The following is a 27,484-nucleotide window of genomic DNA, read 5'->3' as shown; positions in this document are numbered from 1 at the left end:
CATGGAGACAAAATAATAGGGCTGCAACTCGAGCCGGGTTTTACCCGACCCGCATCGACCCGACCCGAAAATAGCCTGGGTCGGGTTCAGGTTTCATGGGTTTTGGGTCGAGCCGGGTTCAGCATTCAAAAGCCCGCATGAATCTCAGGTCGAGCCGGGTTTGAAGGGGCCCGACCCGAGTTACATAAGTTATAGTATGTACATTTTTTTCTATTGTTAGTTAAAAGTTAAAGGGATAATTACATTTACACCCCCTCTAGTTTCTGACACATCCACTTCCACCCCTATAGTTTAAAACGTGACAAATACACCCATGTAGTTTCAATTTGTTTAAGGTAGGCCCCCTCAGCTGAAGGTTCGTCCATAGATTGAAGGGTTAGGATGATCCGATGGAGCTTATTTTTTGGGCACACCCTATCTATGTCAGGACCCATCAAATGAACGCTTTGGATCATCCAAACAATGTGGGCCCACATTATTTGGATGATTTTTTGGTAGTGTTTAGATTCGGGTAGGGGCCCACATTATTTGGATGATCCAAAGCGTTCATTTGATGGGTCCTGACATAGATATGGTGTGCCCAAAAAATCAGCTCCATCGGATCATCCTAACCCTTCAATCTATGGACGAACCTTCAGCTGAGGGGGCAAACCTTAAATAAATTGAAACTACAGGGGTGTATTTGTCACGTTTTAAACTATAGGGGTAGAAGTGGATGTGTCAGAAACTAGAGGGGGTGTAAATGTAATTTTCCCAAAGTTAAAAGTGAAAACCCATGCACCCACTGTTACTGTATGTGAGTGTAATTTCTGCTTCTATGAGTTGAGTTGATTCAAGTGTTTGATTCAGCATTTGATTGTAATTACAACATTGTTTGATTACAGCATTGTTTGATTCAAGTGTGATGTGAGTGTAATTACATCATTGTTTGATAGTGTAATGTGAGTGTAATTTCTGCTTCTATGAGTTGAGTTGCCTTGCCAAACAAGAATTTTCCTTAAAAATTTGCGTCAACGTGAAAAAACCCGACCCGACCCGAACCGACCCGAGATTTATCATGGGTAGGGCCGGGTTTGGGAATCGTGGGTTTTCCGAAAAAAAACCCGACCCGACCCGACCCGAGATATTTCTCGGGTAGGGTTGGGTTCTCCAAAACCCGACCCGCCCGACCCGAGTTGCAGCCCTACAAAATAACTGGGAACATTCATTCATGGCTCTGCTATAAACAGAGTGTACCATTGATGCACCCATGTGGTTCACTTTCACACATAGCTTTAGCTAAATAGCATAAAAAGTATAATACTACATATATTAGAGGCATAAGTGCATAACTTTGGCATAGCTTTAGCTTCAACCTTCTTCTCTTGAAGAGTAGTTAACTTTGTATTTGTGCAAGAAAAGAAAAAAGCCTTCTTACAGTGGAGTCTTCTATGATTTTCCCACCTCTGCTCCCAAATTGTTGTTCCTGCAGATTTGTGGCCTTCAACAAAATTCAACCCATGTAACCAATTTGAAAAATATCAGACAATAAAGAATAGGAAAGCATATTGTCACGTGTATCAAAATAGAGGTATGTTTGCTACCTTATCATACCCATGTTTGGCAACCATGATTTTTTTTGGGAAATGATTTCGGCACAACTATGTTTTGATACAAGACGCTCGTGTTTCTTGTCTTTTAGTATTTAATTGTCCTGTAAGCGGTTTTTGGAACCGTAAAACCCTTTTACAGCTCTTTAAATACTAAAAGACAAGAAACATGACTGTCTTATATCAAAAAATTTTGTGTTGAAATCATTTAGTGAGAGGTGGGTAGCGCGAGTGGGAGGAGGAGAGATTTGAGAAGGCACGGATGAGTAGGAGGGTGAGAAAGTCTGAAAATTAAAAAACAAAAAACTCCACTCAAAATATGATTGATTTTTTTTCTTATTTTTTAGCCACTTTTCACTCTATACGCATACGTACCCCCTCTTCTCTCTCACACACACACATATTTCCCACACGTGCACTAAAATATCAAGTTTCAATCCTATTGTTTTAACACGAATCAAATTTACATAGATCGATGTATTGATTTCATTATAAGACTAAAGCGGAGGGTGCATTGCTTCACTCGTAAATACCAACATGATATACAGTGTTATCCAATATTCTATCCACTGAAAGCATGTAATGTTTTGAATGCTGCTGACCTTTCCCCTCGGTTTGGTTGCAACCAAAATAGGAGAAAGAAAGTATTTGCGCCTAAAACAGGAGAAACGAAAGTAAAAGGACAAACATTCCTTTTCCTAGCATGGTTTTGTTGCCATTTAATATTCACGGGATAATCCTTGTTGGCAGTAAATTTTCCAAGTGGAAGCCATTTTCTACCTTTTGACTTTTCCCTTAAATCAAGAGAAATGGAAAGTAAAGAAATGGGAATCTGTTTTCCCTTCCTTCAGCTTCTATATTACATACATCCAAACAGACCGTATAGTTTTAGAAACTTCAGTAGATTTACTATTTTTTTTTTTTTTATGTAACAGTAACAATATATTCCAAGAAAATATGATACATGAAGAGGAACAAGATGTCCCAAAAAAAAAAAGTATCAAGTGGTCAACGCAACCGAAGAGTTAAATACAACAATATTATCCTGAAGGGCCACCCCTTCTTTCGCTAAACGATCAGCCAAAGAGTTTGCCGAACGCCTTTTATGTTGTAGGGTCAGCTGTAATAGTTACACTAGATCTCGAATCTCATCGATCTCCGGAGCAAGACGCCATGGGCCACCACGACGGTTAGATGCTCAGGCAATGACATTTGAAGAGTCCCCTTCCACTATTAAGGATCCCAAATTGTGAGTGCGAAGCCATCGAAGGCCAAATAATAATGCTCTACCCCCGCCTCATTTGCATCTCAAGTTCCAGCCATAATTATATTGGAGAAGTAGGAAACCCTATCTTTCTCTCTCCTGGTCTTCTACTTTATGTGGTTCCTCCCAGTAGATTTACTATTAAATTATACGAAATGAGCACTGATACTTGTATCAATACAAATTTCTCTGTGTAACCAACTGATGTTTCGCTCTTGTATCGTCACATGCTCTCCAATCTCCAATCACACTTCACAATGAAAGGAAGGATTGGGCTTTGAACAGGAGTCAAATAATTACCAATGAAAGATTGGGCTTTGAAAACACATGCTCTCCAATCTCCAATCACACTTCACAATGAAAGGAAGGATTGGGCTTTGAACAGGAGTCAAATAATTACCAATGAAAGATTGGGCTTTGAAAACCAATCTACGACAACAAAGAGGTATTTAGTTGGATTCTGTTATGTGCTTATGTTGTGGATAGTTTTAATGTAGTAGTTATGTAGATAATGGTATGTAGTTTAGGGTGGTGGGGTTAGTTATTTGTGATGTGTCTTGTTAGTGGGTAAGTGTGCTTGTGATGTGGCACTCTCTCTTGCTTGAATTTATGTAGTAGTAATCCAACGAAATGAAAGGAGAAGATTTTTACAACAGCAAAGGAGACTTTGTTTTGGAGAGTCATGGCTCCTCTCAATTTGAGCCATTAGGAGGTCCGGTTGCCTCTCTCAACCTCTCTCCCCCTCTTTTTCTATTTTCCGTTTGTTTGTTTGTGTTACGGCCAATTAGGCACGTAACAGATTCCAAAAGGCTCTAAAAAAAGACCAATAGTAAAGACTTCACGCATCCACATTTCCATCCATTTTTTAACAGACCAAGTCGTTTAATTCTAATATGGTGCAGTAGAATGCTGTAAAGGCGTGGCCCATAGCACCAGTTGCAACAGGTGGATGGTGCCAATGGACTGGACTACCGATTAACCCATTACATAACTTGTCATGACATTGCAATTGCATCTCTCTCATTAGATGTCAGCATCCTTTTCACACCTATGATCAACAAATCCTTCTTCTAAATTACCTCCTCTGTCGTGTATCTTCAATTATCTCAATCTGTTGTTTGTTCTTTCAGAATTCATTGTCAATAAGATCACAAACCTCAAGTCAAGCTTCTGCATTTTCTACTGAAGTTTAACTAGAGGAAGAGCAGCAACTTTTATTAGTCTGATAGCATAATGCTATTAACCTATACTTTTCATTACACTTCTAACCATTTCCATCATTTTTCTGAAGTAATGTAAGCACATCAGTAACCTCACTGTCACGGAGTTCTCACTTATCACTACAGGTGGCAAATATGGGTGCATGGTTGAATTTTGGGAACTCAGGTTGAACTTTTACCATGAAATTGGAATGGGTTCAGATTGAATCCAATTAATTTCCAGATAAAGCTCAACCCAATCTCAACCTAGTTGCACCTTTAGTAGCAAAAAACTTCTATAGCAAGCAGATCTGTAGGATGAAATTTAATGCTTAGCATCTGAATCAGACATGAATATTGATTCCATTCTTGCCTGAATGCTACAAAGCTCGTGTAGTGGCTAAATGATACAATCATCACCGTGGTTGTGGACTTCAATGAGACCTTATTTCAATTGTCATCTCCCAATCATTCAAATGTGCTCTCTTTTACCATATCTCATTGATGGTATACCCATCAACTTGATGCCAGGAATTCTTTTCTTCATGACACTTACTAGAAGCCTATATACAACAACCACATGACTACACAGATCCCACTCATCCAAACTACGTTTAAATTCTTTCAAAAGCTATCTATCCACTTAAGCAAGCAACTCGATCAATTTTGCAAAGCCACGTATCGACTTTGAACAATCACTTCGAGCATGTTTCCAACAATTCAATTCCTCTATTATTGAGCTAAATTTACATGAGTGAACATTCCATGTTTGTTCAGCAAATGATCCAATATTTCCCTACATGCTGATGATTATATCATGTCTGAATATAGATCTCGTATACTAAAAGCACTCAGCATTCTGGCCATAAAGCATGAAGGAAATGCTTGATATTAGTATGGTGATATATCCGACTGTTAAATATGCTCTAAGATCTGCCAATGAGATGGTGTGTGTGCCTAGTGTATGGGACTGAAGTTGTCATTGGCGATACAATACCATTCATGGATTACCACCGTCATTTTTGTTATTTTAGTGGGACACCTTGTCCCTTTCTATCTTGAACTGTTTTCTCTTTATATTAATAACATTTATTTTGTTATCATTTAAAAATAAAAAAAAATTTATTTTGTTGCCACTCGAGAGAGAGAAATAGAAAGTCAACATGAAGGGGATTGAGCCTCTAGCTCAATTGGTCAAGGCTTTGTTCTTCAACCCTGTGATTGAAGGTTCAATCCCAGCCATGGATTTAAATTTCGGTTTCGGTTTTGGTCCCTACCGAAACCGATTTTTTTTTCAAATTTCGGTCATTTCTGATGAATCCAAACCGAAGTCCGAAATTTTCAGAAATCCGGCCGAAATTTAAAACAATGATCCCAGCTTACCAAACCAAAAAAAAAGAAAAAAGAAGATATTCGACATGAATAATATCAACTCATTGCACTTCTTTTAGGTAGTTGAAGAAGCTCAGCCCTTTCTATCTAGTACTGTTTTCTCTTTACCATAATAAAAGTTGCTATTGTTATCACTGAAAAGTCGATATGACTGATCTCAAGCCATTGTCCTTCTGTTAGATAGTTGAAGCAGCTCGCATATTGCAGTGACCTTCTCTCACAAAGTATGAAACTACTCTCTTATGAAAAACAATTGATATTTACTTGCCCAGAACTTGAAGCTAATTTATAGTGAAGGCACTTCTCTGACTATCCTTCCTATCACAGTATTCCTGTCTCCAATATCTTTTTTATTTTATATGATCTAATCTCACATTTCCAATTCAATATGCGAAGGGTGTCATTGGCCATGGTCTTCTCATCCACCGTAACACCTCTTTTCATCTACACAACTCTGATGCTCACTAAGCTGACTTCCAAATGACTGGATCCACCAAGGGGTATCTTATATTTTCAAGGCTGTAATGTTCCTTTTTAGGAACATTGATCAAGTATTATGGATCAAATGGAAACACAGGGATTGGGTCGTGTGGGACCACTCAGTGGGCCGAAGATCAGACAAAGGTACAAGGTTTGAGCCGTGTGGGGCCCCTTTTGTGTGTTTGGGCATCATCCGTGGGGCCGGATCGTGTGGAGGTGGTCCACTTGTGGGGCATATGGAGTGGGAGACCCTCTCTAGAATACGGGCCAAGGTGCCATCTAGTGTTAAAGAGGCTATGTCATGGGCCATGTTTTGAACTATTTATGCTTCCGTGCTGAAATGATAGGGGCACCCCTTTTTGTTGTCCATTGGGGGCAAAGGCCCCTCTTGTGGTTGCTTTCAAGAGGGCATTAAATTGGTAGAGGCACTCCATATGTTTTGGGTAGGTGTAATTGGGGAGTTATAAGTGCCTTGTGGTGAAGGGAGAAGGGATTATGCATGTTTTTATCTTTCCTTTGTAACCAAGAACACCCTACGACTAGTGAAGTCGTGTGTTAGCAAGAGGAATGAACAGTGCGTTCTACTTCCTCTAGCAATTGGTGCAGTGAGCACCCTTCCTCCTTGTGGCAGTGTGCACTTGGAGCATATCCTTTCCATCACCACTTTAAGTGGTTACCTCTTCCATCCCACCAAATTCCATGATGGAGCTAGCAAACTTCTCCATCTCAAGATCTAATGTTTCCCTTTTTGTTGCTCTTCACTTTTGTAATTGACGAATTTGGACCTCTCCAGTCATCATCTTAAGGAAGCTATAGCTGTATTTTCTTTGTAATGCCATGTTTGGTGGGTTGAATTAAAGGGAAATGCAAAACAGTCCTCTATATAATCACTTATTGAAAGTGTTTGATGAAATGTCTGAGTGAATTGTCATGCATTTTATGTGTTAACAAGCTTGGGAGAAAGGCCATAGAATCTTAGTTTTTTGGGGTCATTACAGTGGTATCAAAGCATCATCCTGCCAGCCTTGGTGCCCAAGGGAACTCAGAAATGCGCTGCGAGAAAATTGGTCCACGTTTGGACAGCTTTTAGTTGCTTGATTGCTCCATCCATTACGCCCCCTAGGTGTTTGAGGAAATTCCCAAGTGAAGGTAACAGTTCTGGGCAGTTTAGAACTGCAGAAATACTCTTGCAACGACGCCCACCAACTGTTTGAGGAAAGGCCCAAGAGCAAACATGTTCTGGTCAGTTTTTGGGCTGCAAAAAGGCCTTGCAAATGCCGCCTCCTAAGTGTTTGAAGAATTGCTCGAGTGACATTACCCAATTGTGAGTTGTCGTGACATTCCATCATTGGCACCACCAACTGTTTGAGGAAAAGCCTAACAGAAATACACGATTCTGGACTATTTTGGGCTGCAGAAATGCCCAGCCAAGGACGCCCTCTGTATGTTTGATGAAATGCTTCAGTAAGCCTGCCATCTGTTAGATCAAAAGCATCTAGTTGTGAGTTTTAACACCCTCAGGTGTTTGAGGAAAGGCCCGGTGCAAGACGCATTGTGGATGACTTTGGGCTGCAGAAAGACTTTGCCAACGAGACCCCTAGCTGTTTGATGAAATGCTCAAGAGAGAAATGTCTACGCAAACAATATTTTAAGGGACCTGCACAACCAGTTCTTGTTGGGTAATTTGTGAGGCATCAAGCGCTAGATCTTGAAGCAATGATTGTGGGGTGTGGATCCTACAAATGTGAGTGTTGTGCAAGAATTCCCACAAAGGAGTAGCAAGGTCTTCTAATCTGCATACCAACTATTTGTTGTGTGGCGTATGAGGGACTGCATACCAACTATTTGTTGCGTGGTTTGTGAGAAAACTACAGCTATTAGATTGACTACCTTCGCCTAAGTGGACTCATTCGGAAAGACCTCATGGAGTCAACACAGAGGTGGTCTAGGGACAATGATTTAGAGGAGCGGTTGGTAGCATGCTTCGCCGCTGCTATCGACACTCGCTTTGCCCGCCTTGAAAGCACCATACTTGAGGCTTTGGAGCGGTTGTCAACTCACTCTAGTAGGGGTGACAATTTCGGGGCAGTGACCAAGTCCCTTAATTTGGAGAGGGCCATTTCTACTCCTCTTAATATAGATACACCAACCCTCCATCCACACATGCCAATGGCTCGAAAGGATACTACGACATCGGTCGAGAGCGAAGCGAGTGCGATGGTGACTTGCACTCCTAGACCAACACCACCACTACTAACTTGCATGACGACACCAACACCACCGTTAACACAGCATACGCTAGTGTATATTGATATGATTGGGGCTGATTCAAAGACCAAGTGTGAAGTGGTTGTTGATGATCACAGTGATAGTAGGGGTGATGCTACAAACGAGGGACTAAGCGTTCAAGTGCATATCATTGATGTTCCTCCGTATAAAGAGGAAGCAATCAAGGTACGTGATTTATTACAAGAGTCTGTGGCCCATGATGGGGATGTTTCTTGGCACATCGCGCACTCATTGACCCTCACATTGGCATGGGCACATGTGATCATGCCGTATAGAGGAGATCAATTCGTAATTGTCCCCTATCTTGTGGAACCGACATGGGACCCCAACATCAATCCAAAGGGCTGTCGTCGCTATTTTCTCCATTCTCATGGGCAACTTCAAGCACATGATCCCAACGTACCACCCAGGTTCCCATTCGATCGCGGGCGTCACAATGACATAGTAGTATCATTTCTTTTCCAATTGCTTGGGGGCAAGCAATTCGGGAAGGGGAGATTTGTAATGTTCCTTTTTAGGAACATTGATCAAGTATTATGGATCAAATGGAAACACAGGGATTGGGTCGTGTGGGACCACTCAGTGGGCCGAAGATCAGACAAAGGTACAAGGTTTGAGCCGTGTGGGGCCCCTTTTGTGTGTTTGGGCATCATCCGTGGGGCCGGATCGTGTGGAGGTGGTCCACTTGTGGGGCATATGGAGTGGGAGACCCTCTCTAGAATACGGGCCAAGGTGCCATCTAGTGTTAAAGAGGCTATGTCATGGGCCATGTTTTGAACTATTTATGCTTCCGTGCTGAAATGATAGGGGCACCCCTTTTTGTTGTCCATTGGGGGCAAAGGCCCCTCTTGTGGTTGCTTTCAAGAGGGCATTAAATTGGTAGAGGCACTCCATATGTTTTGGGTAGGTGTAATTGGGGAGTTATAAGTGCCTTGTGGTGAAGGGAGAAGGGATTATGCATGTTTTTATCTTTCCTTTGTAACCAAGAACACCCTACGACTAGTGAAGTCGTGTGTTAGCAAGAGGAATGAACAGTGCGTTCTACTTCCTCTAGCAATTGGTGCAGTGAGCACCCTTCCTCCTTGTGGCAGTGTGCACTTGGAGCATATCCTTTCCATCACCACTTTAAGTGGTTACCTCTTCCATCCCACCAAATTCCATGATGGAGCTAGCAAACTTCTCCATCTCAAGATCTAATGTTTCCCTTTTTGTTGCTCTTCACTTTTGTAATTGACGAATTTGGACCTCTCCAGTCATCATCTTAAGGAAGCTATAGCTGTATTTTCTTTGTAATGCCATGTTTGGTGGGTTGAATTAAAGGGAAATGCAAAACAGTCCTCTATATAATCACTTATTGAAAGTGTTTGATGAAATGTCTGAGTGAATTGTCATGCATTTTATGTGTTAACAAGCTTGGGAGAAAGGCCATAGAATCTTAGTTTTTTGGGGTCATTACAAAGGCCTAACTTAATCTGTAAGGGGCCGTTTGGATACGCGGATTTTAGAATCTTGGATTTCCTCAAAATCGTAGCGGCCATTTGGATACGAGGATTTTACAATCTTGGATTTCCTCAAAATCCTGTATGGGACACAAGAGGAGGAGACCGTCCGTTTCACTTCTCTTTAGAATCCTGGATTTTAAGTACGAAATCCAGGTTTTAGAAATCTCTCCCCCATCCTAAGATTTCTAAAACCTTGAAACATGGGATCTCCTACTCTCTTGCTGACGGAAAGAGGGGCAAGAAATCAGATAATGACGGACGGTCTCCTTCTTCTCTCATCTCCCATCCAAGTTTTTGAGGAAATCCAAGATTCTAAAATCCACGTATCCAAATGGCTCCTAAGTGATCTAAGAAGCGACCCACGTTTCCCATTCCCACACAGAAGTAGCATCCTTGTCTATGACCTCTACTGCTGTTGAAGTCACTTAGGTGGACTTTTTATTATTTGCCCTTGGTGTTTTTCTCCTAGGTCTTCATAGTGATAATCCTAGCGCAACTTCTATGGAAGACGGTGTATTCATAAAGTCGATGGAGGTTGATGTGTAGCGTGGATCAGAGATCCATTGGGGCGTGCGATCACACCAGATCGACACCCATCACTTCGATGGAAAATAAAGATGGCAGGTTTCCTCAACCTGTATCCAATATGCACAAATGCATGTGAGATATAAAAATGGAAGAAAAAAGAGCTCTTCGTTAAAGAAATTTAAAACTAACTATCCAATACATTGATCATAATGGATTTTTTTGTCATCGGGAGCATATAGGCTGCGAGGATCACCCACGGCTTCTCCTCTCTTCCTTTTCTGTAAAGGAAATGGAAAATGGGAATTTGGAATGTTTTTTGTGGAGGGGGTGATGACCTTTTAAAGGCAAGAAGATAAAGCTGTCAAAATAATTAAGGAGACAAGATTGTGTAGTGGGCTGGACTCCACGGTGTTGTTGAAATGAGCTTTTCAATGGGGTTCGGTGTTGTAATACCAGGTATTATGCATAAAAACTATTCACATGTTACTATTCCCCTCAGTTTTTCCTATAAATAGAGCAACTAGGAAGAGAAAAGGAAGAAAGAGAGAAAAGGGAGGAAGAGAGGGAGAAGAAGGAAAATGCTAGGAGAATCACTTCTCCCTGATCGTTGTCATCTTCAAGGTCAAGCATCTTCAAATTCCCACTTCTCAGTTTTGATAACGCAGGTAATAGCTAGACTCAACTGGTATCTTTTCTCAATGACAGTGATGGGGATATGATTATATATTGTTTTATTCAGATATTTCTTATCTGTTTTACTTCGAATATTCATTGTTTACATTTGGGAAATATTAAATCATATTTGTTTCAAAGTGATGAAATGTGTTTCATTCTGAAAAATGAAATGAAATGTTGGATTTCATGTGCACGAAAAGTTTGAACGAAAATGAGAAATGAAAGAAATGGAAGAGGTAAATGTGCGATGGTCTCTCTCGTGTGACGTGTTTGTACCTCTGAGCCATCGACTTACCCAAAAGTGTTAGCGGGCCAAGTCCAAAGCGGACGATACGAGGGTAAGACGGATCGTTACATGAAACTTCAGAAATAGAAATAATTGGAAACTATTGGGCTTTAAATGGTTTGTTTTACTATCTGGTTAAATTGATTCTATAAAAAAATCTTATTAGTATTAGTTTTAAATTCACATTATGTTCTATACAAAATACTGCATATTTTTTATAGAACTGTCTCTTATTATTGATTTCAGCTACTTGTCGAAGCTTCTATATACGTGCTCTCCTAACCCACTTTTTCCCACCAGAATTTGAAAATTTGGATGCGGGAGTATTTGTTAATGAGGACCCTTAGTTATGAGAAGTGTGAAAGCAACTTGAGGAAATACGGAAATGATGAACCTAGTCAATCTCCTCAGATGTAAAAAGGTTTTAAGTATGTCGTACTTGGGATTTTTTTGTAAATTCAGGATGTACTTTAACCTTTCGCTGCGTGATTACAAGAATAAATATGTTTTGTTGCCTGCAGTAAAAATTCGGCTCGTTACAGGTGTTCAATGTGATGGAGAGAAAACGGTGGGCTTGCATATGAAATGGGCTATGGCCACAAGTGTTTTTGACATATGAACGACGATTAATCTGGTTTCCCATGTTCACAAAACACATTGAAATCAACTATAACTTTGCATGAGAGAGTTGCTTTGGCAGATTTTTTGAGGCTTCACTTAGTCTAGGTAAGAATCAACCCATGGTTGCTTGCTCCAGTGCGAAAGTAGAAAACCAGTCTATGGCTGCTACAACTGCTGAAGAAAATTGGTTTAAGTTTTTATTGTGTGATCTTAGTATTGTCACCGCTACTGCTATGGCAATCATTTACACTTGTACAAAACACACTAAGTCGACTATCACTTTATTTGTAAGCAAGTACTTTAGTTCAAGGATCAACTAGCTGCCATCTTCACTGAAGATTGTACATAAGATTGTATTTAATGACTCAGGAGCTAAGTCACAAATATCGTTCTCGGGAATTTCTCGGCAAGGGAAATCTAAGGATATATTAAATTTCTTTTATTTTGTTGAGTTTATATCGGGAAAAAACAATAAAAATAAAATTATATAAATTAAGAAAAAAAAATATAAAATTAAAAATAACATAAAAATACAGTAAAAAATCATGATGTAATCGCAGTATTACCGAGGTAAATAAAAATATCACTATATTTTTAAATTCTCGGGATTTTTTCGGGATTTTGTTGTTTTATCATAATGTCGCGATAAAATCGCTATAATTTGAAAATATCGGAGATTAAGTCGGTTCGCCACTAGGCACTCATCGGCATATCTAAAAGGGATTTTTCAGAGATAATTGGTCAGATGTTTAATGTTTATATTGCTTAAGTCAGTGCTTTATCTGTTACCATGCATGTTTGTATGCATAATATTTTTGCACTCTCATTCAATGAGAAAGTGAGGTAGGATTTCTATGAGGATGGGATGCTAGAAGGCCTAGTGGGGGTTTCTAGAAGTGAACTACATGGAATCCAATTTAAGAATTTAATACAAAATATCAAATGAATTTTAGGAATAGGTAAAATATGCTAAAATTAGCAACTGGACTAGGGATCAAAAAGTTTAATTGTGGATTCCAGATCAAAGACTGAGGGTAGATGAAGTTGTTTCAAATCTGAAAACAATATAACCAAATTGGCCAGCTTTAAAGATTTTTAAATCTGCAGGTTCATAGTCCAAAATCAGAGTAAGATACAACCATTGGATTGGTTGAAAGTTGAAAGTTTCATATGATGTGCCAAGTATAAGGGAAAGAACTCAAAATTGGAACAAGAACTAATCGTTAGCTCAATGAATATAAGTGCTTGACTAAACTGGATTCACAATGACAACAGTTCAGTATTGCAAGGCGCAAAAAAAAATTAAAAATCTAATTCTCAAGACAGAAATAAGATGGAAGGGAAAGAGTAAAATTTAGAAAAGATAAATCTTACAAAAATAAGATAGAGAGAATAGGCCTGAGAGGTATAGGCTCGGTTGGGGTGGTTGGTCGTCGAGACAATTTTTTTTTTTTTTTTTTGAATGGTGATTATATTAATAAAAGGGCCGAAGCCCAACAAAAGAACATAAGGGTAATAGATACAACATGAGAATAGAGTAATCAAGGAGGGAGAAAGTCGAACAATTGAATGCTATCCCTAATGAATGCTATCCCTAATGACTCCATCTTTGGCTAATTTGTCTGCCACACCATTAGCAGATCTTCTTACATGGTATGCCTGGGCACTAGACTCAGCAATGATATCTTGAATCTCATCAAACCACCTAGCAAATCTCCAAGGAAAAGAATGCATTCTATTGAACAAGCTGATCACGTTCTTAGAGTCCCCTTCAATTTCTACTTTGGAGAGATCCATAGATGCTAATAACTTGATACCATGATGAATAGCACGCACCTCAGCCTCGTTGGAATCTAACACACCAATAGGTCCCGAGAAAGCCCATATAACATAACCTTGGGCATCTCTCAGAACACCTCCGACTTCTGATGGCCCTGGGTTCCGCATTATAAGATCTGTGGAGGTGATGCAGGATGGGATCAAATTCAGAGTTGGAATTGGTGAGCTGTTCGTCTTTGGCATGATCCGTGATGCAATGATTGTCCACTCAATGAGGCTTTTCCTACTTTATTCAGAGTGCCATACTTCGGGGCGCAAGCATTGCGAGTCATTTTCTAGAGAAGATGATAAGGTGGTGTCCATTAAGAGGTGGGGCATTGACAAGCATGTGTGGAAATGGAGTCTTGACTGGTCTTTCTCGGCCCACTCTCTCTTTCACCAGTTGATCGGGTCTTCTAATCTTTCCACCCCTTCAAGAGTGGGTGGAAGGTCTTCACTCCGCCTCATGTGATTGCTATTTGTTAGACAGCTCCCTCAACAAAATCCTTAAGGTGGATCATTTGCATAATCGGAATTGGGTCATTATCAGCCAATGCATCATGTGTACCACAGATACACAGTCTGTCACATGTTTATTCACTGTGGCTTCAGGAACGTGATTTGGGCTTCATGTTTACCATACTTGGCATTCATTGTGCCGTGTCAAGTGTGACATTCTCTTTTATTATTGCATATTGTGTTTACCGCTTTTATTATAAACTCTCTTTAGCTCTTCTTAAATAACATTTGTTGTTATATCATATATACTTTCTATTATAGCCGTGTCCCCGTTTCTTTTTCTTTTTTTTCCTTCTTTTTGTGTGTGTGTGTGTGTGTGTGTGTGTGTGTGTGGTGTGGGGGGGGGGGGGGGTGGTGTTTGGGGGATTACGGTGTCCGTGTCTACAGATCATAGGGGCAAAATATAAAAATCGCAGTTTTATAGTGATAAAATCGCAACATTTGTAGTTGTACTTTACCTTTAAAAACCCTCATCGAGCTTAAAATTGGAAAACCTTAAAAAACATAAACATCTCTCGCGAACTCTCCCCTACAGAAACTAACGACGCCCCGACAACCGTTATCGTGAGTCCTAAAGCCCCAACCTCCCCTATCTCGACAGAAACTCCTCTCCGCTTCTTGTGCTAGAGTTTCTGGCCGACCGCATTTAGCAATGGAAGGAGGCAATGGTAGGACTTTCTCTCTCCCTCTCTCTCCTCCACCGCAAATCTAGCCAACCCAACACCATGCTTCTAAACAGGAGAAAAACACCGCTGCAATTGGAAACAAAAATCGCCTGGTTTTGTAGGGTTCTCTTGTTCTATTGGATTTTTCCTAGTCAAGGGTCTATCTGCGCGAGAGAGAGGGGGGGGGGGGGGGGGGGGGGGGGGGGGGGGAGGTTGTATTTTTATTTTCGCTATTTTCATTTATCTTATTTAGATAAGAAATGAATTCCAAAGAATGCATGGTGATTATGCAGCAGCACATGTATTATCAACCAAGACCAAGATGACTGCTTAAACTTTCAAAAATCTGTTGAGTTAAACAAGAGTGCCTAAGTCTACTGGATCAGGGATTTGCTTTCTAATTCTAATTTTCTTTGCTTTTTGGGTTTTTGCAACAATACTAGTTTGTTCATTCACATTAGGGAATTGGCTCGTGGGTTTAGTAGCAAAGGTTCTTTAGTGTGTTTTTTTGCACTTTACCAAGGATATAATGATTTAATAAGTTTGGTTGCTTATGCTCAAACAACCAACTTTATTTATTTTTTAAGAACTTGCTCAAGGGTGAACAATAAAACCTCCATTATGCTTTATATATATATATATATATATATATAGGGATTTACTAGCGTCCATCGCAGAAGGCATTTCACGGATGCCCTGTTGCATGTGAGAGCAGCCACCTCGTGAATGAAGACAAAATCTGCTGAAAAGTGAGCCTGTGTAGCTGTTCTCACATGCAACAGGCCATCCGTGAAATGCCTTTTGCGATGGACGCTAGCAAATCCCAGATATATAAGTTTATATTTCTAATAATTTTATGTCAACATTTTTCCCGGTATAATTCCAAAAAATAATTAAAAAATCTAATATATCCCGAGATTTTCCCTTGCCGAGATATTCCTAAGAACGATATTTGTGACATAGGTGCCGGATGACATTGCAGAGTTTTTGAGGTTTGGATCTTCTTAATTGGCCAATTAGATGCAAGATTCTACAGAATCTAGCTCTCCTTGCCATTCTTTGGACGGTGTAGAAGGAGAGAAACTAGAGGATTTTCAAAGAGCCGTTGAAAATGGTGAGTTTTTCTCTTGGGTGGGAGGCTCTTTTTATAAAACATAGGTTTATAAAAAGGGGAGATAATGTGTTTCTCTTGGGTGAGGGGAAAAGGAGAGAAAGGGAGAGAGAACAGTGCTTCTTCTTGAGTTTTTCTCTCGGGTTTCTCTTGTGAACGGTATTGATTAGGAGGGCAAGGGAAAGGGTTGGGTTCTGCAGGTTTGGAGGTTAGTTCCATTGTAATCCTTTTAATTTTTTTCTCTCATAGTGGAAAATCTTGTTTTTCCTTGTGGATGTAGGCATCTTGACCGAACCAAGTAAAAATCTCAGTGTCCATCATATGGTTTGTCTTTATTTCTACTTTTCCGTTTATTTGTGCACGATCAGATCAGATTTTTCAGGTGGATTTACTCAACAAGTGATGTCAAAGGCAGGTTGGAGAGATGGTCGAGGCTGGGTGGAGTGATCATATGTGTTGTGATTGGATCGCGGTTATAATGATCGTCGAATTTTAGTAAGATTGTCTGAGAAACTCTGGTTCGAGGTGGAGCTTCGCATCGGGTAATCTGAGATAGCAATAAAACTGAATTATGCCCGGGTCAACATTGACAGGTTTGACAAAAATGGTAGTTTCACCCTATGGCATATGAGGGTGAAGGACGTCCTTGTTCAACATGCCCTGACTAAGGTGTTGAATGAAAATGATGGGAAGCTGGAGAAGATGGCGAATATCGAGTGTATCGGATCATATTGTCTGGTCAAAGATACGATGACAAGTGTTCCTAAGATTTCGATGGCTGGTTGGAAACGGAGTGGCGTGCGCACGCGTAGGGTCTCTTTGGCCGTTGTTGCAAGGATAGATTTTCAGGTTGCAGACGATGGTGAGGAGGTGACGGTGCCTGCGATGGGGAGGAAGATCGAGATCCTCTCATGGTTGACTAGGCTAGTCAACAGATTGACAGCCACACATGTGCAGTTGATGTGATTCAAGGATCTTATCGAGAATTTTATCGAACACCTGAAGGGCGCTAGATGAACTTACCTAAGGCATTTAATTAAGGGAGACTCAAACTGAACTTTCATCGAACACTTGGGGGCTGAAAATGAATGAAGTATACAAGGGACCTAAGCACTGAGCTTTGATGGCCAAAATGATGTGAGCCCTTGACAATCGATTGAAAGAGAGAGAAAGGAAATAGAGAATCAAGATCAAGAAAAATGATGAAGATCAAGAAAAGAGATCAAGATCGAGATGAGAGATCACGATCAAGAAGAGTGAACAAGATAAAAAAGAGAGAAGACTAGAGATAGAAAGGAGTGGTTTACAAACCTGCCGAAAGCGTGAGAAAGTTGATGGGAGAAAAGGGAAAGAGAAGATAAATAAAGAGAAAAAAGGAAGAGTTTAGGGATAGAAAACTTACCTAATATGAAGCATCACACTTCAAGAGGCATTACATCCACACGGAGAGAGAGAGAGAGAGAGAGAGAGAGAGAGAGAGAGAGAGAGAGAGAAACTTCAAATCTTTTTTTCATTCCAATCCATAATATCGCAGAAAAGTGTAAGAAGATAAAGAGAACTAGAAAGTTCTCAAACCTTAAAAAATATCTAATACTTTGAACAAAAATACCCTCTAATGACTTATTAACTTAAATTTTTCGTAATACATATGTGGGCCATAGTTAAAACACTCATGACTCAAAGAACATAAGTGATTTTGATGGAAAAAGATCGTGACACCCCTCCTAAAACTTAAGGGACATAAAAATACCTAAAAACACTTAAAAATTAGAAGATGAGTCCTAGGATGGTCCCATCAGCATTAGCCATGTTGATCGAGCCAGATGGAGTTAGAACCAGGATGATTCAATGGTATGTAGTTGGTACTTTCAAAAGACTAATGGTGGTTTACGACGACAGCAGATCAGTGACGACATCAACGAAAAATCTTGAGCAAAGGTGGAGAATGTTGGGAAAGTTGCCCGGTTTCCTAAACTAATTAGGCAACCTAGTTGTGGTGGGAAACAAAAGAAGGAAGTTTTTCTAGGTTTGCTAAAAAAAACCAAGGTTAATAAAAAGGAGAGAAAACGTGTTTCTCTTGGGTGGGAGGTTCTTTGTGTGGCAGCTGCAAAGAGGAGAAAAAGAGAGAATGAGAGAGACAAGAGTGCTTCTTGGATTTTTCACTTGGGTTTTTTCTCGGGTTTCTCTTGTGTACGGTCTTGGTTGAGAGGTCAAGGGAAAGGGTTGTGGGTTTGTGGGTTTGCAAGTTAGTCTCATTGTAATACTTGTAATTTTGTTTTCTCATAGTGGAAGATCGTGTTCTCCCATGTGGTCATAGGCATCTTGACTGAACCACATAAAAATCTCGTGTTCATCTTATGGGTTGTGTTTATTTTTGCTTTTTCGTTTATTTGTGCACACTCAGTTTGGATTTGTCCCCTGACTTTACTCAACAAAGATACTTATATCTATTAGGTATTTAATAGCTATAAAGAAATTTACGCAAAATATGATGAGATGTCTTAACAACAATTTCAGTAGGGAAAAAAGCAACATCTTGATGAGATTGCACAAGATATTGGTCTTGCAATTAATTATTGATGTTCTGAAGATCTCCAAATAATTGTTAGGCATGTTAGATGCAATCATCAACAAGAATTGGACATGAACAACACTCCGTCAGTACCAACATAATGCATCAAACTATTAAGATGTAACCCGACCATCGAGCGAAAAGGGAACATAAGAGACCGAATGATGCTTAATTTATCCAAAAACTTAAAAGCATTAGAGAGCTCGCTTGTAATCATGTAAAAGTCTTAAATTTTATGAGGAAATAAAGCATGACTAGAAAGATAATACGCAGAACAGAACATACAGAACCCAAAAGAGAAAAAGAGAAGAGCCCACTAACAGATTTTCCCAAAAGACTAGAACTGAAAATCCAGAATTCAGCTTTAAATCAAAGAGAGAGAGAGAGAAAGAAAAGAAAACCCATATCTTCAATCACAGAAATAAAATTACCCAGAAGGTGAATTATGAATAACGGTGTTGTAGTATCTAGAAAGGCGACGAGTTGCAGGTTTTGGCTGTGAGGGTTTTTTGCGCATACCGCAGATCTCTTGAACAATAGGAACGTGAACCAGCACCAATTTCCATGCCAAATACCAACCTAAATCAGTCCAAAAAGGGAAAAATCATTCAACCCATAGAGAGATGAAAGAAAAACAAAATTCTTACGAATTTAAGGGGTTTGGAAGGAGAGACAGGGTGGGATTCACTTACTCAGAAAAATCAAGGATAGAATGAAGACGATGGCTAGAATCGGGCGGAGAATAATGAGATAGATATAATCCCATGAAGAATAAGAAGACTCCATGGACAACAAATAAAGGCGTCGATCGACTGGGGCTCTTTAATAGTCCCTGTTCAACTCCCTGCACGCTGTGCGAGTCACACAATTTGGTAAAGTTGCGCGGACTACTGAATCCACCCTCAAGGAAAGAGACGATGGATCACTTTACCTCTACTTGCCCCATCAAAACATGAACTGTACAATCGTGGGTCCCAGTTCATGGGTTTGGGTAGAGATCATGGGACCCATCTGATCTAAAGATGAGTTAAAATGGTGGGGCGGACCTGATGGATGGGTTTTGAGTTTTGAGTGGAGTTGGTGGGACCTACCATATCAAAACATGGTGTAAAATGGTGGGGCCCCATCCTATGTATGGGTTTAGGTAGAGATGTGGACCCTCTCATGGGTGTAAAATGGTGGGCCCCACCATATGCATGGATTTGTGAAAGATTGTGGATACTATGGGTGTAAAATGATGGGCCACAACTTATCAAAACATGTGTCGTAAAATGATAGGCCCAACCATACTATTCATGAGGTGTTAAAAGTATAAAAGATAAATAATGCCTCTCTCCAACAGCTTAAGCTTTTGGAGAAGTTAGTAAGTTAAATCAGAGCCAAAGGTCTCGAGTTCAAACCTCCCGAATAGCAAAAACCCACATGTGATGGTCGGCCCAAAGTGGGGCCACATGTGCCACGTGTTTGCCAAGTGGGCCACACGTGCGGGGGAGTGTTAAAAGTATAAAAGATAAATAATGCCTTTCTCCAACAGCTTAAGCTTTTGGAGAAGTTGGTAAGTTGACATGAGGTGTAATAGTACACCATAAAAATTCAAATAAAATGTTTCCGTGAAAATAGAATTTTTGTAAATATTGACTATAGAAAGGAAACAGATAATAAATGTAAGATACATGTTTAGCATATATTGCTAGTATTTTACCCCTATGTCAAAAATCTTCAATAACGTTAGGGGTAAAATGGTGAGCTCGACCCTACCGAGATTCATGTTAGTGACTCACCGAATTTTCAATAGGTTACGTTGCTTACGATGAGGCGGGCTCATTAGTGGATCGACAATGAACGAGTGTGAAGAAGCTATTTGGCTAATTTAGAGAATTAAGTTGGAACTATTAATTTATCCTATATTTTAATTTGTTTGGATCCATCTTAGGAAAGTTTCTTTGGTTACATTTAGCATTGGATTTATTTTATTTATGGGTTGGATTTTATTTACTTCGATAATGGTTTATTGGCACTATATTAGATTTATTAGGAGTTATTGGATTTATTTTTTCGCTTATTTCTGACTTTAAAAAAAATTATTGTATTTTTATGCTGTGTGGTTATCATTTCTCGTTAGTTTAAGGTAACGGGCCGAGTTTTGGGCTTTAAAAAATCTGGGCCCACATTTGATCGAGATGAGTGATGAGCACGAGTCTGAACGAGATGATCCCGAGTCGAGATGACCCCGAGTCATATTGAGAAGACTCCGAGTCAATTCTTCTTTTTTCCTTCTGTTTCTTCCTCTTATTTTCTATTTTTTCCCGCGCATTCTATTTTTTCCGACGTCGATTCTTCTTCTTCTTCTTTTTTCCTTCTTTATCTTCTTTTCTATTTTTTTGGCGCGCCGATTCTTCGTCTTTTTTTTCGTTATTCTTCTTTTTCATTTTTTCTGGGGTCTTCTATTTTTTCGGTGCCGATTCTTCTGTTTTCCTCATTTTTTCTTCCTCCTCCTCTTTCAAGCTGCAGAGATGAATAAACAGGAAAAATAATAATTAGAGAAGGTGACATTTTTCTTTATTTGCACTTGAGGGCAAAAATGTCTACTTGACTCTATGACACAATAAAGTAGGGAATAAAAAATAAAGGTACCATATGGGAACATCAGGGGTGCAACTCAGGTCAGGTTCAACCCGAAAAAAAGTCCCGATCGGGTCAGTTTGAGTCTGGGTCAGGCTCGGGTTGAGGGTTTGGGCAACGCATTCAACTACAGTGAAACCCAACGTTTTTTTTATCAAAATATCTTTTTTGTAAGCTTAAAAACTGTGGTTGGGTCGGGTTTTGGTTGGAAAAAAAAGGGTTTCTCAGGTCTGGTTGAACCTCGTTAAGAACTGCTAGGAAAACGGGATTCTGTTTTGCGGGAAAAATCCAGCATTATTTATTAGAGCCACGTCCACTAAAAGGCCAATTACTTTGGCACAAATCTCATAAAGCAATATCAACGGTCATATCAACGGTCATATCAAGCCCGTTTTTATTTCCAAAACGGAATCCGTTTTCAAAGTGTTTTCCTTGCTTAAAAACACAGACGGCTTGTAATGGACTTTTTTTAACTCTGTCATGGAATCATCCCCACCAGATGGAAAAACAGACTCCACCGTTGCAGGCCTTTTACACGCACTCACGACACAACTCCCCTTCTTCGAATATTCCTAACAACAGCCTTTCTTTTTTTCTTTCCCACTCCCCAAAACAACAATCCCTTTCTCTTCTGTTTCTTTTACTAATATATTATGTATCAAACGAGCATGGAGGAGAATCGGCTGTGGCAGTGGAGCGTCTTCAGATTCCTTCTTTCAATTCTTCAATGGTGGGGATTTAATGTAACTCTTATTATCATGAACAAATGGATCTTTCAGGTATTTATTTTAGTTGGACCTTTTCTTTAATTTTTGATACATGGGTATCGATGGTTTGTGGTTACTCCTCCTGGTTTCTTTTTTGTTTTTTATTTGTTAACTGTTTGATTGCTGAATTTTGATTTTCATGTTTTTGGTGGTCGGATCTTGTTGGGGTAATCTACATGATGGGGTCCGGACTCAGCACTGAGGGAATCCGGACTCACCACTGAGGGAATCCGGACTCAGCACTGAGGGGTCCGAACTCAGCTCTAAGGGGTCCTGTGGGACATGGCCCGCGAGAGGGGCGTGGGGCGCGAGCCGCCGCGCGCTCTCTCTTGGTCTCTCGTACCCACGCGATTGGCGTGTGCATTTTAATTATTGATTTGAATTTGTCTTTCCTGTAAACTTGGGATCACTAAGGCAATCCGAATTCCACACGAAAGAGACTGACAGAGTCGCCACCTAGATGTGGGATCTAGGACCCGTAATTAACCAGAAATCTAGACTCGCTACCTGGTTACAAGAATGGAAGGTATGGGGAGTTATCCACCACATGCACCATTCCTGCCCGATAATCGGTCTTCGATTCCAAAAGCTAACTCTTTTAAATTTATTTTAAATGGCTCATTCAACTCTATGTTAATGTGCGAACTAAGTGACATGCATCCTAGAATCTAATTTCAATGTGAATCCTAGATGTGTATCTTGATTTATTAATTTGTCTGGATTCATTCTAAGTGAAAGTTCTCCTAGAATTCTAATTTCATGGAAAACCCTAACTGATTTGATTAAGTATTTACAAGAAAATTAATATACAAAACACCACAATTTGTTGTGGTGCCGACTCGCGGGTGGTATGCCATCAGACATCCAAGCTGCCTACGTACCCAAGCCTCACTGGGATCAGAGTCGACGTAGTTCGGTGCACCTAAGCTAAGCTACTTATGCCTAACTCAACTAGGACACCGACTTAAACGGATTTGACTGTTTCAACAGTTTTAAAAGTAGTTATTTAATTCAAGTTGAGGATTTTATTATCTTAGGATTTCATCTAAGATGCTGTATGATTCTTATCTAAATGCAAGTTGTTCCTTAGACTAATGCAGGTTTGCCTACACCCTAGTTTACTAGGCTTGTCTTAAGGAAAGATTGGGTGACTAGTGTAACTAGACCTATGGTACGGTTGCTATTCATAGCAAGCGTCCGTGATGAGGCTGGACTCCTAACTCTAGGACTCCCTAAAACCTAGGACACGGCACGACGCCAGTGTTCCTAAATTGGGCTCTAATGGTTCTTAGATTGGAAACCATAATCCAATGGTTCCGAAAGACACAAGATAAATCGATTTAAGTTCTCGAGGTTAATGAGTTTCAGATTTCGAAGATTTTCAGTTTCTAGACATTTAAGGATTACCAATGGTTCTAGGGTTCACCAATTTCGGCCTTGAATAGCATCCACGGAAGGGAATCGTGCGCTCTTTCCTTGTGCAATTTAATACTTAAGTTATAGCACCTTATTGCCTGGCATATCTCAGGATTTCCGTGGACAATAACCTCGGAGCCAACAACATACTATAACTTAAATATTCAAATTGTCAAAGATCAAGTTGCAATTGGGATACGATTATGGATGCACTGGCCATTTTTCCAGGAAAATCTAAAGATCCTAAAATTTCTGTTTCAATGGATTAAGGAGTGAACATGTGACAGAATTTTAAAGTTCTTTAGGAATTTTTATATGATTTTCAATTAATTTCGAATTTTCCATGGATTTTATCAATTTTAAGCATATGAGCGGTTTTACAAGTGAAATTGTTGCAAATAAATTCGAAATGATTTGAAATTTCTACAGCAGCAAGATGAAAATGTATGTAGCTTACAGGATGAGTTTTGCATATTTTTACATTAAATTCACATTTAATCTTGATTAAACCATTAAATGTCCAGATTGCACAATTAACACATAAACTAGTAGAAATATAACTCTAAATTCTATGAAATTTCTACAGAAATACTATATGAATCAAAATAGCATGCAGTGAGATTTTCATGAATTGTAAAAATTATTTACTACCAATTTCGGATTTTACAATTTCCAGACCAGATTATAAATTAACACTACATCCCATATTAAAACAGATCCAAATAACACGAAAAGTTTACAGTAACAAGTAATATGGAAGATAAGACTACTGTAAAAATTGTATGAATTTTAATGATGATCTGATGTTAGTAAAAAGTCTCCTAAAATCTGATAAGTTTCAAAGAAAATATTAAATAATATACCAAATAAACTCCAAAAATCTTTATAAATTCATGGTAAAATGAATCAGTAACATATTATTTTCTCACGAAATTTCATTAATTTTAGAATCTGTTTGGTATATAATTTAATTTTTCTTCGTCAAAAGATGTTTTTTGAAGAGTTTTCCATTTTTAAAACACAATTTGCGGAAAAAATCAGAAAAATTCGGAAAAATACAGAAATATTTTGAGAACAATGCACCTACCTGTGGTGAAGATCTCCGCCCAATCCAAAAAAATATAAAAAATCCTGCCGCCGCCGATCCGCTCCGCCGTCTTTCGCTTTCTCTGGAGTGTTTAGAGGGAGTGATTGAGGGAGTGAAGAGATAATGGAAGAAGAATATTAGGGAGAGGGATGGAAGAATATATTGAGGAAAGGGATTGGAGGGAGTGATTAGAAGAGATAATGGAAGAGAAAGAGATAATGGAAGATAAATTTCTCTTTTTTTTTTATGGATGGGAAGGAAGATATATATAGGGAGAGAAAGAGAGAGAGAGAGATATGTTGGTGGAGAGCTCATCATGTTGTCCCTCTTAGTGGAGAATCCATCATTATTGTTCTTAGTGGAGGGCCCATCATGTTTCTTAGTGGAGAATCCATCATTATTGTTCTTAGTGGAGGGCCCATCATGTTTCTTAGTGGAGAATCCATCATTATTGTTCTTAGTGGAGAGCCCATCATGTTTCTTAGTGGAGAATCCATCATTATTGTTCTTAGTGGAGGGCCCATCATGTTTCTTAGTGGAGAATCCATCATTATTGTTCTTAGTGGAGGGCCCATCATGTTGTCTTAGTGGAGAGCTACCATCATTGCTCTTCATAAAAGGCCTCACAAGAGGCCCCACAACGCGGGCCCCACAACGCGGGCCCCACAATGTGGGCCCCCGGTTGATTCAATTTTAAACAAATGTTCAATGCGGGCCCACCAAACGGGTACAAATTCTCCCTTGCTCGGATTCTCACGAATAACCCTTCTCCGCACTTTAGCGGAAAAAATCAGAACAATGCAGAAATGACCAGAAAGATTTGAGAAAGCGTAAGGGACGAACACCGGAATAGAAAACATTGAAAAATTGACAGCGAAACCCTAATTTCTTTTTTAATCAAAGCAGAGCAAAATGGGGTGTCTACAGATGCCCCTCTTTGGTAGAGATGACGTAGTCATCGAATACCAAAGTCAAAATGACAGAACCATTTTGCGTAGCTTTAATCGAAAAAAGACTCTACGGAACCTAGACGCAAGCATTTACTACCTAATGTAAAACCCAAAACGAAGTCCTAGAATTGGAATGTAGTAAAAAAATCCCGCTGCGGTGCCGCTCGACATCACATTTATATGATGTTCAAAGAGAAAAGACCATTTTTGAATGGACTGAGAATGAAATACCATATTTTTACGGCTTCCAAGGAAATGAGACATCACATTTGTATGATGCTCAAAGAGAGTAAGAGACCATAGTTGTATGGACCTGAAGAGAATGGAATACCGTATTTTTACGGAGTTCCAAAGAAATGAGGTATCATATTTGTATGATGCTCAAAGAGAATAAGAGAACGTAGTTGTATGGACTCGAAGAGAATGGAACACCGTATTTTTTACGGAGTTCCAAGGAAATGAGGTATCATATTTGTATGATGCTCAAAGAGAATAAGAGAACATTTTTGAATGGACTCAGAAGAGAATGGAATACCGTATTTTTACGGAGTTCCAAAGAAATGAGGTATCATATTTGTATGATGCTCAAAGAGAATAAGAGAACATTTTTGAATGGACTCAGAAGAGAATGGAATACCGTATTTTTTACGGAGTTCCAAGGAAATGAGGTATCATATTTGTATGATGCTCAAAGAGAATACGAGAACATTTTTGAATGGACTCAGAAGAGAATGGAATACCGTATTTTTTACGGAGTTCCAAGGAAATGAGGTATCATATTTGTATGATGCTCAAAGAGAATAAGAGAACATTTTTGAATGGACTTAGAAGAGAATGGAATACCGTATTTTTACGGAGTTCCAAGGAAATGAGGTATCATATTTGTATGATGCTCAAAGGGAATAAGAGAACATTTTTTAATGGACTCAGAATGAAATACCGTATTTTTACGGCTTCAATCTTCGGTTGAGATTAATGAATTTGGAGGTTTTTTTATGAATTTGAATTTGACGTAGAATTGGATTTGATGAATTTGGGGAATTTGAATTTGACGTAGGATTGGAGTTGATGAATTTTGGGATTTTGAATTTTGACGTAGAATTGGATTTGATGAATTACGGAATTCCAAGGAAATGAGGTATCATATTTGTATGATGCTCAAAGAGAATAAGAGAACATTTTTGATTGGACTTAGAAGAAAATGGAATACCGTATTTTTACGGAGTTCCAAGGAAATGAGATATCATATTTGTATGATGTTCAAAGAAAGAAGACCACTTTCAAATGGACTCAGAGAGTATATGATAACAGAGATTATCAGGAAAGGGGGAACTGGAATCTCCAATTAACAATTTTGGAAGCAAATGATTCAATACCACCATGCAGCAAAGGTCTTTCAAGGCTTGAATATGAGATGCCACTTTATTAGCAACCTGCCCCAGTTTAAGGCCTTCTAACCTTCTTCTATTCATTGACCAGAGATCATTCTTGCAACGATTTTTCACCATTCGTGACAGTCGCACCTTTTCCAAGTTTCTCGGAATCCGTTAATGAACCTGCCTTCAGAGTGATTGCACCCTACAACAATTCTTTAAAATAGCATTTGTAAATTTTTCTAAAAATAGAACCACAGACATTGGTAATAAAAAGACAAAATAAGAAAGATTACTCAAGTGATCTCGTGATGCTTCTGACTTATCAGTATTTTCTTTTGGGTTAGGTTAGCCTCTTTTAAAGAATGTTTCTCCACTGATAAACATCTTCACTTATTTTTTAAGACAGTGATACTTCATATATCCTTCTATCAACTTTCGGATTGTTTTGAAATTAATGCCCTTAGTTTCGGGAATCATTGTTATTTTTGCCTGACCTACTGAGAGTTCAGAGGTCGATGTAATTCTTCTGGCGTGAACCCCATCTTACCACGACCAAGTATTCCTTTTTAGATTTTCAACTTGGCGGACCGTTCAACCTTAACTTTTGCCTGAATCGCCTTTTAGGTTTTCAACTCAGCAGGCTACCCCCTTAACTTTTGCCTAAGCTGCCTTTTCAGGTTTTCAACTTAGCAGAGGAATGATCCTGAATTTTGCCTAGATCGCCTTTTCAGGTTTTCAATCTAGCGGATTTTCAAG

General features: G+C 39.3%; 1 protein-coding gene across 3 annotated transcripts; it reads right to left on the bottom strand.

The window, feature by feature from the left end:
• Window positions 1–1,184: 1,184 nt before the first annotated feature.
• LOC143888262 (uncharacterized) lies at window positions 1,185–19,436 on the bottom strand. 3 transcript variants are annotated; one of them, XM_077392623.1, is made up of 3 exons: window positions 19,203–19,430; window positions 18,942–19,089; window positions 1,185–1,480 (listed from the first exon to the last, which is right to left on the bottom strand). In XM_077392623.1, exons 1-3 carry the CDS (start codon window positions 19,294–19,296, stop codon window positions 1,429–1,431), a joined length of 294 nt encoding a protein of 97 aa, XP_077248738.1. In that variant the 5' UTR covers window positions 19,297–19,430; the 3' UTR covers window positions 1,185–1,428. The 3 variants fall into 3 exon arrangements, with proteins under 3 accessions (XP_077248738.1, XP_077248739.1, XP_077248737.1); XM_077392624.1 differs by having other exon boundaries at window positions 1,185–1,465; window positions 19,203–19,424; XM_077392622.1 differs by lacking the exon at window positions 1,185–1,480 and adding an exon at window positions 1,487–3,103 and having other exon boundaries at window positions 19,203–19,436.
• Between the last annotated feature and the right edge of the window lie 8,048 nt (window positions 19,437–27,484).

This window comes from Tasmannia lanceolata, unplaced genomic scaffold (assembly GCF_043159265.1).
Source record: "Tasmannia lanceolata isolate RefF3 unplaced genomic scaffold, GAP_Taslan_0.1 ptg000012l, whole genome shotgun sequence".
Lineage (NCBI taxonomy): Eukaryota > Viridiplantae > Streptophyta > Magnoliopsida > Canellales > Winteraceae > Tasmannia > Tasmannia lanceolata.
This window is presented reverse-complemented; position numbering and strand designations above follow the sequence as displayed.

Excerpts from the sequence above, each read along its gene's own strand:
- LOC143888262 (XM_077392622.1), bottom strand. The coding sequence starts at position 19,296 with ATGGAGTCTTCTTATTCTTCATGGGATTATATCTATCTCATTATTCTC. Across the intron at positions 19,090-19,202 it reads TCTATCCTTGATTTTTCTGA|GTTGGTATTTGGCATGGAAA; the intron begins GTAAGTGAATCC and ends GGACTGATTTAG. Across the intron at positions 3,104-18,941 it reads ATTCATAATTCACCTTCTGG|TGTGATTGGAGATTGGAGAG; the intron begins GTAATTTTATTT and ends TTCATTGTGAAG.